We start from the raw sequence: 14871 nt of genomic DNA, 5'->3' as shown, positions 1-14871 counted from the left end.
ACTTCGAATGCAGAACCCAGAAAGGAGCAAGAGGAGGAACTGAGATGGAAGAAGAAAGAAATGGTGGCTTTTAACAAGTGGGTCAAAAAATAAATAAATAACAAGTATGTTAGCACTTAAATACCTGAATAATCTTCAAATGTTCAAGAGTCAACAAGTAAAATATCTCAAGAGTATTCTTAAGAAACGGCCTCCAGAACTCACTTATTTTTAACCAAATGTGAGACTACTCAACTTAACCTAGTCCTCCAGCCTTGGCATCCAAAGATGTCTTATTGCCCAAACTCAAAACCATCTTTCAAAGTACTAATAATTACCAGGTGATAAAGACATTCAGAACACATGTCACAGATCTTTAAAGCTTATTTCCAAAGAGGCAATGTTCCAGCTCCAGAAGGCCCAGGGGGGCAGGGGCGGGGGTGAGGGAATCATGGCATTTATAAGATTAGGTACTGTAGAGTTCTTTAAAGAAAAAATAAAATAAACCCTACTGTCTACCCAGCATACAGTATCATGACCATATTCTGCAAATGGTAACCTATGGTACTCAAGAAGACGTAAAGCTTATAGAGCAGCGGCTCTCAACCTGTTCGCGACCCGTGAGGGTCGCCCAATTCATAACAGTAGCAAAATGACAGTTATGAAGTAATAATTTTATGGATGGAGGGGTCACCACAACATGAGGCTCTGTATGAAAGGGTCGTGGCGTTAGGAAGGTTGAGAACCACTGCTATGGAGGATTAAGATGAAAGAGCTGTAGAGTTTGAAAAACTTTCCAACTTTCTGCCATCGTCTTCACACTCTCTCATCTGGGTTGTTACCCACTATGAGTAATAACAGCAGTTCTGTTTAACCCGTGTTCATAAATGACTCCACACCAGACTGGACTTTCTAGTCTTACCTTTCAATCCTCAAGACCCCGGTGTGAATTCCGTAGGTCATTACGAAGGTAAGTTAAATAAAAGCATTGCTATAAAATCATTGAAGTCTTTACCAAACAAAAGTATCAAAACGAGGAGTTACTGGTTTTCAGCATACCCTTTATCTAGGGCCATACACTTCTTAAGGCGGTGTTTCCAGCTCTCTAGTGCTACCAGAAGAATTCTGTGCATTCTTTGATTCACATCAGGTTAAAATGGCAATGTTGGCATTCTTAAGGGACGCAAATTTTGTTCCTTAGAAGTGTTCTTTGAGTTTGGGGAACAATTTGAAGTTGGAAATGGCAAGATCAGAGCTGTAGGATGGATGGGGTAAGGTTTCTCAACAAAATTCTCATAGGACAGCCCTTGCTTGCTATCTGTGAAGGATGAGCAGGTAGGTACATGGTCATGATGTGTATTAGTCTGGGCTGACTAGAGAAACAAATTCAGAGACACTCATGTGTATAAGAGAGAACTTTATATCAAACAGTAATTGTATATTAAGAAAACATCCCACCGCAGTCCAGATCAAGTCCGTAAGTCCATAATATTAGCCCATATATCCAGTACCAGTCTATAAATTCCTATTTAGACTGGGTGGGGACTTGTGGATCCAGTGGCAGTGGAAGCATCTCCAGGGCTCTGGCTGCTATCAGCGTGGCTCCATGTGGCTGGTCAACAGAAAAGTGAAGCAGAGTGTGTCCTACCTCCAGGGAAGAAGTTCCCAGAATCCCCATGAGAAGGTCACACCCACAAGGAGGGATCAATCAGGTTGTGACCTGATTGATAGGCTCGATCCCACCCCTCCATTCTTTAATCAAGTTGGCATAAAATGGTGTAACTACCACATGATGGGAAAAAGTTTCTCAGCACAACTTTCCTGGCATTTTTCTCACCAATGCAAGTTTCTAATCTCTAGAAACTTCTCCCTAACAAACTCCTGTGCTCATCCTGTGTCCTTGGAGAAATCTGTCAAGATGACCCCTTTGAATCTAAAAAACCAGGTGCTATAACCTCCTGAGCTGATCTCTCTTCTCTGGGTCTTCATTGAACTGGCCCAACAGATCCCCTTAGAAGCTACAGTTTTGATTGGACCTTGCTCTCTGGATCCTGTTGATAAAGCCCAGTCTCTTCGTCCAGTAACTTCATTCCATAAAGTCATCGGCATTAGCCTTGATCATGCTTAACAGATTGATGGGGAGACCAGCTCTTTGAGCCAGCCGATCTGCACGCAGTGCGTTTGGCTACCATTGAGCCCAAACCTGCTGAGGCTGATGTCGGCTTCAAGTTAAAAATGCCAAACCATGTGAGAGCCCAACTTCAGTAGCCACAGTCTTCTCCCTCCAGTTTCTAGATTTCAGCCACAGTTTCCTCATTTGTTGAGGTTAATGGCCTTTCCTTTCCTGGCTCATCTTTGAGGTCTTCCCAACCTTCCTTAAAGTATTTGAACCAACTAGAATCTGCTGTTTTATGTACGGCAGCAATCTTGTAAACTAGTTGCGAAGACTTGCGGCAACTTGAGAAGATGTCCACTTGAGTTTTGGGAAAAATTTGCTATTAGCTCTGTCTTCAAAATCCTGTTTTTCCATGGCACAAAAAGTGTCCCTACTTTAGAAGGCAACCTCATGATACTAAGACAAGTGTATTACGGAGAGAACTTGTCTGCAGCCAGCCACTGATCACAGAGACATATCTAAACATGCTTTTTTGGGAATAAATCTACGCATGACTGAACTGGAACTCTAGTGGCAGTAACTTTTTACTTACCCTTCTGATAGGTTTATTGTGCCAACCTGGCCAATAAACATATGGGGTTAATAAGGTTGCAGTTTAATTGAAGGGCAAAGAGACAAAATGGCTTGGTGACCCTCGCCTTTCTGTCTCTTGCTCTTTGGTGATCGGACCAGTGTGAGGCTGCCTTAGCGAGGGCTCTGCGAGCTACACTACCTGTGGGACACCCAACCCATGGATTCCGTCGCTATAGTTTGAGGTTCCTTCGAGACCTGCTTTACCACACTGCTGGTGTATACATCACTTGAGCTGGGGACTGTCAGACCTTGTCATCTGCCAGACTGTTGGTGACCTGCCCTGCTCTTTGCTGCCTGTAACTGGACTGCCTATATTGCTCTACAGAAGACTCAGCTGTCTGCTTCCTTGACTTGCACCCAGCAACCCTCGTGAGTTGAACGGCTGCTAGTGTATTAACTGTATCACGGAAGTGAGTTGAACTGAGTCCTCTGTACTGCTCTGTGGACTAAATAGCTGTTTATTTCATTGTTGTCTATCCATATACATATATAAAATCCTGTGTCCTGGTTTTGTTTCTCTAGAGAACCCTGTTTAAAACACCTCGGTATACTTTTTTTTTTGGGGGGGGTGTCTGAAAAGAAATTGAGGGAATGACTTGCCCAAAGACCAAAACCAGGGTTCAATCACAGAGCCCTGCACGGTTCTCCAGAGCACAGTGCAGTGGTTAAGGTTCCTGTCGCCAAGAAAGAGACCAGCTATATCTAGGAAGTGCAGCAACTGTCGGCAATTCCTTACCATAAAGAGAAGGCAAAAGAAGCCTTTTCTCTTTATTAATATTCACACGTAGAAAAGCCAGTGCCATAATTCAGGGGGGGGGGGAGCGATGGGGGGCAGAACTGCTCATGCTTTTCATGCTCATCTCTAACGCCCTTCCTCGATTTTCAAGCAACCAGAGGTGACACTGGTGGCTGCCTGCTACCTATTTATTCTTTGTCATGTCACCAAGCTAACAATCCTCCCATTCTTGATAAAACCACAGTGCATCAGAGTAACACCAATAGATGGTAATGTTGCTCAAATACGTGAGATTATGAACAGAATTCTTGGTCTCGGTTTCATCCTATCAGCTAAATGCTAGATAATCCCACAAAGGCTCAGTATTGGCCCCAACTCTGCTCTTAACACTTCTCAAGATGCACTTCATCTTGTCATTTAGCACTGCCTGTGCACAGTAGACATTGATGTCAAGAAAGGACCTCTGATGTTCCCTTCCCAACAAGGGCACGGAGTTAGCTTTACTGTGAGCAACGGGGAAGCCAGAAATGATCCACACAAAGGTACTTTTCCAAATTGTTGGCCACATTCCAGAAAATAGGAACTTAAAAAAAAAGATAAAACAAATATGGTTTAACACCAAAGGTAAAATAATTAAGCCCAAATAAAAACCTTATTCTGTTAGTACCAATAAAATTTCAGTGTCACATTCAATGGTCCCACTTTTCAGGTTTTTTAGGCTCACCTCTAAGGAGCCCTGGTGGTGCAGGGGGTTCCCTGTCTGGTTGCTAACAGCAAGCTCGCCTGCTTGAGCCCACTTCCCGCTCTGCAGGAGAAAGGTGGGACTTTCTGCTCCCTGTAGAGATCTACAGCCTCAGACACCCCCAGGGGCAGGTGCACTAGGCCCGGTAGGATCAAGATGGAATTGACAATATAGGATCAAATGAGCATGGGCTGGCTGGCCGGGCGTGAAAACGCTGGCAGCATGCTTAGTGGTTTAGTGACTTCACTTAGTCTCGTAGGGACTAATCACTGTCGAAGGGGATCTCTGTGAGAGAATGTAGGGCAGTCACTGCACAGATGTTTCCGTTTCCCCTGGCATATTGGGGTTGAGTGCAACGATGGTGGCCTTTGAAACAGAAGCTGAGTCAACACAGGATGGTATGATGCTTCTTGGCACCTAGTGCTTCCTCCTCCCTCCCTTCAACCCTTACTCAAAGTGTCCTGGGTGCCAGGCTCAGTAGTAACGCTTCGTGCAGGTCAACTCACCTGAGGCTCACAATGCTCTGGGGTCGGCACCTTAATTAAAAATGCATGAGGACATGTGCTCCAAGTCACACGGCCACCAAGTGGGTGCATCTGATTCCAAACCATGGGTCCTTGAACTACCCAGCTGCCCTCTCCGATTCCTATCAAGGAGACCAGTCTTCTAAGCAGTTTAAAACCTCTAAGAGCTCTAAGCTACCGGAGAATGGCAGACCTACTGCTCCCATTGGCTGGCCTGGTGCTCTCCCAGAGTGCCTGCCTAATCTCTCCCAGGTTCTTCAGGAGGCAGGGTCAAGGTGAGACATCTCACAATAGCTCCACTGAGGGATGGCCCTCCACAACCCCCCTCACCTGCCTCCACTTTCTGGGCACAAAGAGTGCCTGCATTTGTTGTCAGCTGGGCATTTCAGTAGGCAGCCCAGATGGACCTCCAGACACAGAGGAGTATCTGGGCATTGCAATTCATCAGTTTCTTGCCAGTTTTGAGGGCAGAGTCCCTCCTTCCTGGAAAGGAGGGGGAGCTTCCACTACATTGGGGGCTTTTGTAGTTCTCCGCCTTTATCCGTGTAATCAGGCAAATATTATCACCTTCTCCATTTTAGAGGTAAGGAAACCTGAGGGTCATCAAGGGCACTAAGTGAACCAAGGTCGCTGAGATTTGACTTGGTTCCTTCTAGAAAGTACATCCCACTCCCCAACCTTCAAGGGCACTCACTGTCTCTGGAGAAATGGATGCAAAGGAAGCACACAGCGTACTGCAGATTCCCTAAAGGCCTGCGAGGTCTGGGCTCCTCTCCTTCACCGGAGCCTGTTTATGGGAAGCGAGGCCTCTCCCCCACCCCAACCTTGAGCTGCAGGACCACCACTTGGCTCCTGGGTCTCTAACCCCTCTCGTCAAGTTTTTCAAAGGACTACACAAGCTTAAGACAACACGTATTGCTACAGGGGCTCCAATTCATACAGGCACAAGTTTCGTCCCAGCAAACCACATTGAAACAGATCTCTGCAGTCAGTGGACAGCGCAGACAAGTTCTCTCAATGGTACACCTGTCTTAGGCTCACTATGGGGCTTTAAAAAAATCAAACAAACAAAGGTCCAATCAAAACTGTGGCTTCCAAGGGGGCTCTGCGGGGCTAGTTCAATTTAACACAAGGTGACGGATTTTCTTGAGAACACAAGGTGACCAAGGGGGCTTATTAGGAAGAAGCTTTAAGAAATGGAAAATTGTACTGGTGAGAGTAAGGTCAGGACAGTTGCATCAAGGAATTGTATCAAGGACTATTCTATGCAATTCTATTAGGAGACTTCACTAATCCATCTACATCTCTGATCTTGCCTTTCCAGGGTTTTTTTTTTCCCCCACAGAAAATGATTTTAATAATTACAAAACCTTTTTTTTGGTTTTAACAGAATCCATCTAAAATTGTAATTGATATTTCTGTATTTATCAGGATTATTTATATTTGAGGTTTGGCTAAGTGGGTCTGAAATAACAAAAGGTTTTGGTCTGTTGACTCAGAAATCGTTCTAGGAAGCCCACCCTATTGATGTCTGCTGTGCTTACCTTTTATGAGACTGCCCGCACCTTTAAAAAACTCTTCTTTCTCTGATGGGCTCTGGGTCACTACTCCGCACTCCCCCTACATTCACAATGATACGATTTTTTTGTTCTGGGTCTTTGATGCCTGATACCAGCTCCTATCGACACCTCGTGATCACACAGGCTGGTGTGCTTCTTCCATGTGGGCTTTGTTGCTTCTGAGCTAGATGGCCACTGTTTATATTCAAGCCTTTAAGACTGCAGATGGCTATCTTTTGATAGCCGGGCACCATCAGCTTTCTTCAGCACATTTGCTTATACACCCCCTTTGTCTTCAGTGGTCGTGCTGGGCAGGTGAAAAGTGTTCTTACACTGAGGGAGTACTTGAGTGGAGGTCCAATTTCCATCTGGTGCCATAATACTTTATAAATAAATATATGTGTCAGGTATCAGGCATCAAAGACTCAAAACAAAACAAAATCATATCGATGTGAATGAGGGAGAGGGCAGAGTGGCGACCCAGAGCCCATCAACAGTCAATCGGACATCTGTCAGAAGGCCTACAAGGAAGAGATGAGCCAGTCAGAGTGCAGTATAGCACCGATGAAACACACAACTTTCCTCTAGGTCTTTAACGCTCTCCCTGCCCCCCACTATCATGACCCCAATTCTACCTTACAAATCTGGCTAGACCAGAACATGTACACTGGTACAGATAAGAACTCACAACACAGGGAATCCAGGACAGGTAAGCCCCTCAGGACAAATAAAGGAGCAGTGAAAACAGGAAGGGAAGGGAGTGGGGAGCAAGGGGGAACTGATCACAATGATAGATGTATGGCCTCCTCCTAGGGGGATGAACAACAGAAAAGTAGGTGAAGGGAGACAGTGGTTGGTATAAGACATGAAAAAAAAAAAAGATAAATTATCAAGGGTTCATGAGGGGGGAGGGGAAAACTGAGGAACTGATATAAAGGGTTCAAGTAGAAAGAAAAAGTTTTGAAAAGGATGATGGCAACATATGTACAGATGTACTTGACACAATGGATATACCGTATATACTTGTGTGTAAGCTAAGTTTTTCAGTACATTTTAATGCAGTTTTTGTGGTAAAATTAGGTGCCTCGGCTGATACTCAGATTGTCTTATACTCAAGTATATACAGTATATATGGGATTGTGATAAGAGCTGTAAGAGCCCCCAATAAAACACAATTTAAAAAAATGATGGCAACACATGTACAAATATGCTTACTACAATTGATTTCTGGATTGTTATAAAGAGCTGTAAGAGCCCCCAATAAAACACAATTTTTAAAAATGATGGCAATATATGCACAAATATGTTTGCTACAACTGATGTGTGGATTGTTAAAAGTGCTGTAAGAGCCCCCAATAAAATCTTTAAAGAAACCAGAAACAACTCTATTCATTCTTTGGAGGTTTGAAGTGAATTCGGCACACCTTTCAGCTCCTGCCATTTATTACTTCAACACTCAGCTCTGACTGCATCCATTTCAACTTTGTCTGATCTTTATTAACTGTCTTTGCTTTAGTAACGTTAAATCACCCAAATTCTTTTCTCTCTTCTCAGAGGTTTCTTACGAGTGTTGTGGTCCGAGCTACACAATCTTGTGTGGCTCTGTCCCTCCTGGAGGGAGCTACCATCAAAGACTCAGAGTTGTCTACGGGCATCAAGTTGTTGGCTGGCATCCATTGTCCCTGGAACTTTGGTGTTTAATTCGTGTACTCTTCTGCCATCAATCACCCTTACCACCTTGAGTAATTCCTACATACATTTAAAACAGAACAATAATAACGAAGTTGGTGAACTCCTCAGTTCATACAGCCCCTGGGCCCTACCATATTGGACCTTCGCAATTCTTTTTGTTCCCCAAACTCAACGAACATGAAAAGGGAGTACAATTCGAGTCCCCTGGGGATGCCAAGCTACCCTTTTGATTGTGGTGTGAATCGAAGAGTGCAGGATTCTTTGGGGGAATGGTTAAGAGATGGAAACACTCCTTTCAGAAATGTGCAGACACAGGTGGAGGATATGTTGAGAAGCATCAGCTGTATGTTTGGATAGCTTTGTTGGATAAAGGTTTCCAAGGTTTTGCAGGACTATGGTTGTGACTTACCCTGATCTTTCTGGCTGCTTGGGCTTTTCTGTTAGGGACATTTCTCCTGGGCTACTCTCGAAAGGCACAGCCAGCCTTGCCCTCCCTCCCCATAAAGCGCTGGCTGGCGGTGAAATGCAGAGACTCAAATCTTCTCTTGTGAAGAGTCTTCAGCCTGTAAGTCACAAGGCTGTGGTGGGGATAAACCAGAACATGCTGTGAGCATGATTTGCAAAATGTCTCGATATTGGCTATTTGAATAAATGCAAGAGCTTGCAGCAGAAGAGCATGTGTGGGCCAGACACAGATGTTGCTCAGGCGGCCATCCTTAGGAATGTTCACATGCCTGTGCTGACATACACATGGACTAGTACCTCATACTAGTCCCATATTAAGAACTACTCTGAGAGAACAGGGAAGGCTATGAAGAAAGTATGTGTTTTAGGGAACCAAGACATCCCATCCGCCATGTCAGCTTTGCATACTGTCGTGGTTGGCACAATGTTGTGAAGCTGGGGGCTGTGCCACCAGTGTTTCAACACCAGCAGGGTCCTCCACATGGTAGGAAGATTTCATCAGCGCTTTCAGACTGAGACAGATAGGGAAGAAAGGCCTGGCAATCTACTACTACCCATGACGCCGAGCCAATCCTGACACATAGAGTAGAACTGCCCCATAGGGTTTCCATGGCTGTCATCTTTATGGACACGGACTGCCTCATCTTTCTCCCTCGGAGTGACTGGTGGGTCCAAACCACCCACCTTTGAGTTAGCAACTTGAACACTTCCACCATTGCGCTATCAGGGCTTCGTGCCTGGTGACTTACTGCTGCCAATCAGCTGATGATGACGCTCTGAGCCACACGAGAATACTGCCCGACGTGGTGCTGGGGACGAGCCCCAGTGTCGGAGGCACTCTGCAGACCCCGTGGCTGCCACCATGGAGGCAAGCTTAACAATGACCACGAAGACGCCCAGGCCACAGTGCTCCTGGGCCTGCCCACAGGGTCACCATGTCAGCGCAAGTGAATGGGAGTGGTTACAAGTCAATCGCATACATCAGAAAAAGCTAGACGTGAACTACAGTGAGGAAGGTGAAGATGTGAACTATACACGAGTGCTCCTAGTAGCGATACCAGGAGGGGAAGGGGACGGTGGGGTAGAAAGGGGGAGCCAATCACAAGGATCTACATACAGCCCCCTCCCTGGGGGACAGACAACAGAAAAGTGGGTGAAGGGAGACGTCCGACAGTGTAAGACATGACAAAATAATAATTTATAAATTATCAAGGGTTTGTGAGGGAGGGGAAAAATGAGCTGATATTAAGGGCTCAAGTATCAAGCAAATGTTTTGAGAATGATGGCAACAAATGTACAAATGTGCTTGACACAATGGGTGTATGTATGGATTGTGGTAAGAGTTATACGAGCCCCCAATAAAATGATTCAAAAGAAATCTGAAAAACAATTGAGTTCTCCTTTTTGGCCTACATGATTTGTTTTTTGCCTTGAGTAACTGTGAAAGGCGCGGGAGTCCGGCTGGGTCACAAAGTGTCCCGGTGTTCTTGGGCACCCTGTGCTGCTTTCAGGAAGCCAGCGCCCCTCGTACCGCAGCGTCCAGTCCATGCGAAGCCACCCAGCATCATGTTGGGGTGGTCAGCGCCACACCCCTTGCCACCAAGACCGTTTCAACCCACTGTGACCCCTACACAGGGTTTCCGGGACTGGGAATCTTTTTTTTTTAAAGGATCATTTTATGGGGGCTCTTAGAGCTCTTCCATACATCTATTGTATCAAGCATATTTATACATATGTTGCTATCATTATTTTCTAAACATTTACTTTCTATTTGAGCTATTGGTGTGTTTCTTTTTTTCCCTCCCACACTTATGACCCCCTTGATGTTATATTTTAATTTTCTTATCTTACACTGACCGCGGTCTCCCCTTCCCCTAGTTTCTGTCGTTCGTGCCCCTGGGAGAATACGTGTGTGAGGTTGTGTGTTGTTCATGTTGTTCATTGCGGTTACTTCCCCCCACCTTCCCCTTATCCTCCTGGTATCGCTGTTCCCATTTCTGTTCCTCAGAGGTTCATGTGACCTGGATGCCATATGGCCTGAGCTCTTTGCTGTACCTGTGTACATCATCCGGTCTAGCCCGCAGTGAAAGGCAGCACTGGGGTCATGATAGTGGGGGGTGAGGCGAGACTGGGTGTCTTTACAGAAGCGGAGAACCTCCTCTTTCCCCCTGGGGTGGCTGGGGGGTTCAGACTCCTTTGGTGCAGTGGAGGCCATGAACTCAGGAGCTAAAAATGCAGAAGGGAGAGATGACGTGGTGAAAGACTTGTTTTAACTTAAGTGTGGAAAGTGATCTTACAGGTTCAAGATACTTAAGGCTATGTGGTGGTTATGGGTCTGCGAACCACAAGGTCAATGGTTCAAACCCACCAGCCACCTCAGGGACCTTATAAAGGGTGGCTATGAGTTGGGATCAATTCGATGGCAGTGGATTTGGCTGAAAACCTAAGACAGCTTATGTTTCAAGGAAAGCTTCAGTGTCTTCCCTATGAGCTGCAGGAAACTCCTGGGGAGGGTGGTTTTATTGCAAGGTAGTTCTCCAATTGTGTTCATTTATTTCCAGAGAGGAAAAGGGAGGGGGAGGGGAGTAGCACACACATAGTCTCCAAAGATAGTGGGGTACTACTTCTACCTGAAAACAGGGTGATGTAAAGCCAAACCCCTTCCTGAAGCCCCAGGCCACTTTGAGAGTGAAGAGCACATTGCCCACTAAGTGGGGTTCACATCATATACACAAAGGAGGACAATCTTTCACACAGGTTTCTTGGAATAAAGATATTTCTGGAAATCCGCCTGGAGTCTTCGGTTACAAGCATGATCAGCACCATCATTGTTTTGGGATACCCACCCAGGAGCTGGGGCGACCTTGACAGTCCATTAGCTGCTGCTGAAGTATGTGGGGTGGGTCCTCAGACCAGTAACCCAGATGAAGGTTTTACAGAAGAGCTTTTACTAAGGCGGCACTTCTCACACGGCTCTGGCTGGAAACAAGGTGATTCGCATAGATGACGACTGGAATAAGGAAGATAAGCGCCCAAGATTTTTTTTTGCTTCCCTCCGAGGTTTTGAGAAAGTGAAATCTTCTCCTTTGCTGAGGACCTGGATGAGGCACGATGGAGGGTAAACGCTTGTACGGAAGAACTAGTATTAGCACTAGTGAAGCGCAAACAACGTGCAAGCCTCCCTTTGCTTTCACCAAGTAAAAGTGGCTACTGCTGAGAAACTTTCCAACAGCTGGTCAAGATTAGGCAGGGCAGCGCCATGCCTAGCACGCTAGCGCTCAGACCCAGAGCGTGCAGGCAGGCAGGCTGCTGCAGGACCGTCACATGACGAGAAGCACCTTACAACCCACAACCACAGAGAATCAGAATCTTATGTCAGGAACCCTAAGACCACAGGCCAAGGGACGCCCGCTTTCCTTTTCTTTTTTTGTCCTACTGGTTGCAAGGTCTGAACAGTGAACACGTTTGGCTGCTCACCAAAGGCTGGAGGTTCAAGTCTACTCAGAGGTGCTATGGAAGAAAGGCCTGGCAATCTACTTCTGAGAAACCAGTCACTGCGAACTCTACGGAGCACAGGCTATTGACACAGGTTCACTATGAATCGGAATTGACCTGACAGCAGCCGGGGAGGAAGAAGGTATAAGCAAAGCCAGGTCACGGCTGCTCGCTTCTGGAGTCTGGAGCGAAGAGGAGACTGTCGTCCAGTTTCTGGAGTCCACACACTGGACGAGTGTGGACACTGTGCGTCCTCAGTCATTCTCCCACACTCGCATTCACTCCCTTTCTCTCACTCACACTAATTCACTGTGTGTCCTCCACCAAACCACACAGCAACCATCCTGCTGCCCACCCGGCTCCTCTTGCTGTCAAATGCAACCAACGAAAGAGCTCTGTTTGCTGTATTTTACTACGTTCACCCGCATTCGTGGTCTATCTGCACACGTCATCACTTCTTTGGTAACTGATGCTGTACTTGTACCACCACAAACAGGCTCCCCAGGTTCAAGAAGAGTGAGTTCGTTGGGTACTTGGTGCTTCGCGGGGCCCAGGCACCCTCTGCAGAAGGCCAGCATATAATCTGCAGACGGATAGATGCAGTGTTCATCGTTTTCAAGCAAAACCGGAGAGCAGCAGTTTTCTGTGCTGGAAGAGGCCTCTCCAGAATCCTCCCATTCAGCCTCCTCCTTCGGCGGATGAGGACGCAGACAGAGGCTGGAGCACGGAATCGGGGCTCGCCCTTCTCCTCCCGCAATCCGGTCGGTTCAAACACTCACAGTAACACCTTCACTAGGCCCTTGAAAACGTTTTAATAATGGGCAGTTTCAATACTAGCCTTTTGGACCTAGCCCTGAACTTGGCAGGTGGTAGCAGACTCACAAGGACTGGTCACTGAAGTCGGACGTGAACTGGGCCGTTAGAGTTCGTCTTGGTCGCTCCTCTCTCGTGAAGAGACCCAACGACTCAGAATCACCTCCTGAAACAAAGCAAAACACAGAGGCACCTGAAGCTCCAACGGCAGAAAGCAAGGACCGTCCCACATTGGTCTTTGGGGATGAGGCCTAGAGGGGTCTGGCCAAGTGGGGCTCACAGGCCACCCTGAATATATACAGCGGGCTCAGCTGAGGGATGGGGGTGGTGCCCAGGCTACAGCCCTGAGAGCAGCAGCAGCAGGGGCCCCAGGACCAGGCAGACGGAGAGACTGCGTGCACTGGGAGCCGTGTGCAGGCAGGAGGTGAGAGGCAGGCTGATGGGGCCTGGGCTGGCTCTCTGTTCCACGGCATGCACTGTTCATTTCTTCTCCGGGCACCACGTGTCCCAGACGCTACAACCCCAGGCCCATCCTCTGAGATGGCACTGCGTGACCCTTGAGTTCACCCACCTGAACTCTCATCCTTTTCAGACACTCCGGTGACTCCATTTCTTGGTCAGTCATGGTGGAGGGTTTGATCAGATAGCACAGCATCAGTTCCTAATGCGAAAGGAAGAAGAAGAAAAGGCCAGGTGCCCAGTGAGCTGGCAGGGCAGGGCCCTCCCCTCCCCGTGCTCCTGGAAAGGTGGCAGAGTGGAGCCTCAGAGTCCTCTGCCTCTCTGAGGACACTGTGCTGACAGCTCGTGCCTCCCTCTGAAGACCCGCCCTTTAGTAACTACCGACAGGACCAGAGAACTTAGGATGTATTCCCAAGGAGGAAGCCAGCTGCCGGAGGTTCAACAGGAAGCGTCCAGCCCTGCCAGCTCTCCGGCTCAACCTCCTCCCGTACCTTCAGGAAGAGCTGGAGAGCTGGGGGCCCACCGCGTGTCCCACTAGCCATTACTGAATGAGGAGGGCACGCCAAGCTTCCAGTCCTCACAGTCCTGTGGAGACGAAGGGCCCTCTTTTCCTGGCTGCCAGCAACAAGTGGTAAAACTCGGACAGAGGGACCTGGGTCCAGCTCTGCATGTGGACCACGGAATCTGAGCCAGTCACTCAGCATCTCTGAATCGTCCATCCCTCATCCCATGGATGGGATGACAGCAGGAGGTTGTAAGTTCAAGAGTCCCTGGGTGATAGGGATGATTAACCCACTCGGCTGCTGATAGATTGGCGGTTCAAAGACACCTAGGGGCTCCTAAGAAGGAGTACCTGGATCTCCTGCTTCACAAACTCTGCCACGGAAAGCCCTATGGAGCTCAGTTCCACTGACACCCGTGGGCCGCCTTGGGTTGGTGGGTGCTGGCTCCGTGCAAACTGATGGGATAGGGTCCAACTGAGAGGAGGCATGTCAAATGTTTACTACTATACGAATTCCCCTCCTCTCGCCTCATGAGTTCTGAAAACTCTGTCCAAGTTTTCCTCCAGTGAATGTGTATGAGTGTGGTGTGAGCCCCTGTGTGTGTGTGTGTGTGTGTGACCCCATGAGTGTGGGTGTGAGCCCCTGTGAATGTGGGTGCTAGTCCCTGTTAGGGTGGGTGTGAGCCTCTGTGAGTGTGGGTGCTAGTCCCTGTGAGGGTGGGTGTGAGCCCATGAGTGTGGGTGTGAGCCCCTGTGAGTATGGGTGTGAGCCTGTGGGTGTGAGCCAGTGTGACCCCCTGTGAGTGTAGGTGTGAGTGTGGGTGTGACCCCCTGTGAGTGTGGGTGTGAGCCCCTGTGAATGTTGATGTGAACCCCTGTGAGTGTGGATGTGAGCCCCTGTGAGTATGGGTGTGTGTCCCTGTGAGTGTGGGTGTGAGCATGTGGTGCCTGTATTTGCAATTGCAACAGAGAAGAGGCAGGGAAGAAACCCGAGAGGAGTAAGTTCAAAGCTGAATCAAGGAAGGAAACACTCAAGTCTAGCATGAGGCAGGGCAACTTGAGAGGAAGGACGAAATAGACCCCATGACTTCTAGCACGTCACTGGCAGGGATGCTATGAAGAGTCTACACATCACTTTTTCCATCCGGCCACACTA

At 47.6% G+C, this 14871-nt stretch overlaps 1 protein-coding gene and 1 pseudogene across 1 annotated transcript in view; both read right to left on the bottom strand.

The window, feature by feature from the left end:
* Positions 1 to 7625: 7625 nt before the first annotated feature.
* Positions 7626 to 8929, bottom strand: LOC105978574 (annotated as a pseudogene).
* Positions 8930 to 12734: 3805 nt separating this feature from the next.
* TSEN2 (tRNA splicing endonuclease subunit 2) overlaps positions 12735 to 14871 on the bottom strand; it is a 68477-nt gene continuing 66340 nt past the window's right edge. Inside the window, exons 10-11 of the mRNA XM_013004564.2 lie at positions 13326 to 13415; positions 12735 to 12920 (exon numbers count right to left, since the gene is read on the bottom strand). Of these exons, the coding sequence (XP_012860018.2) occupies positions 12861 to 12920; positions 13326 to 13415 (150 nt within the window). The 3' untranslated portion in view covers positions 12735 to 12860. The remainder of the gene's footprint in view (positions 12921 to 13325; positions 13416 to 14871) is intronic.

The sequence above is a fragment of the Echinops telfairi genome, unplaced genomic scaffold (assembly GCF_000313985.2).
Source record: "Echinops telfairi isolate 266 unplaced genomic scaffold, ASM31398v2 ScPeMD7_31;HRSCAF=116, whole genome shotgun sequence".
Lineage (NCBI taxonomy): Eukaryota > Metazoa > Chordata > Mammalia > Afrosoricida > Tenrecidae > Echinops > Echinops telfairi.
Note: the sequence above shows the minus strand (reverse complement) of the source record. Positions and strands in the feature narration are given on the sequence as shown.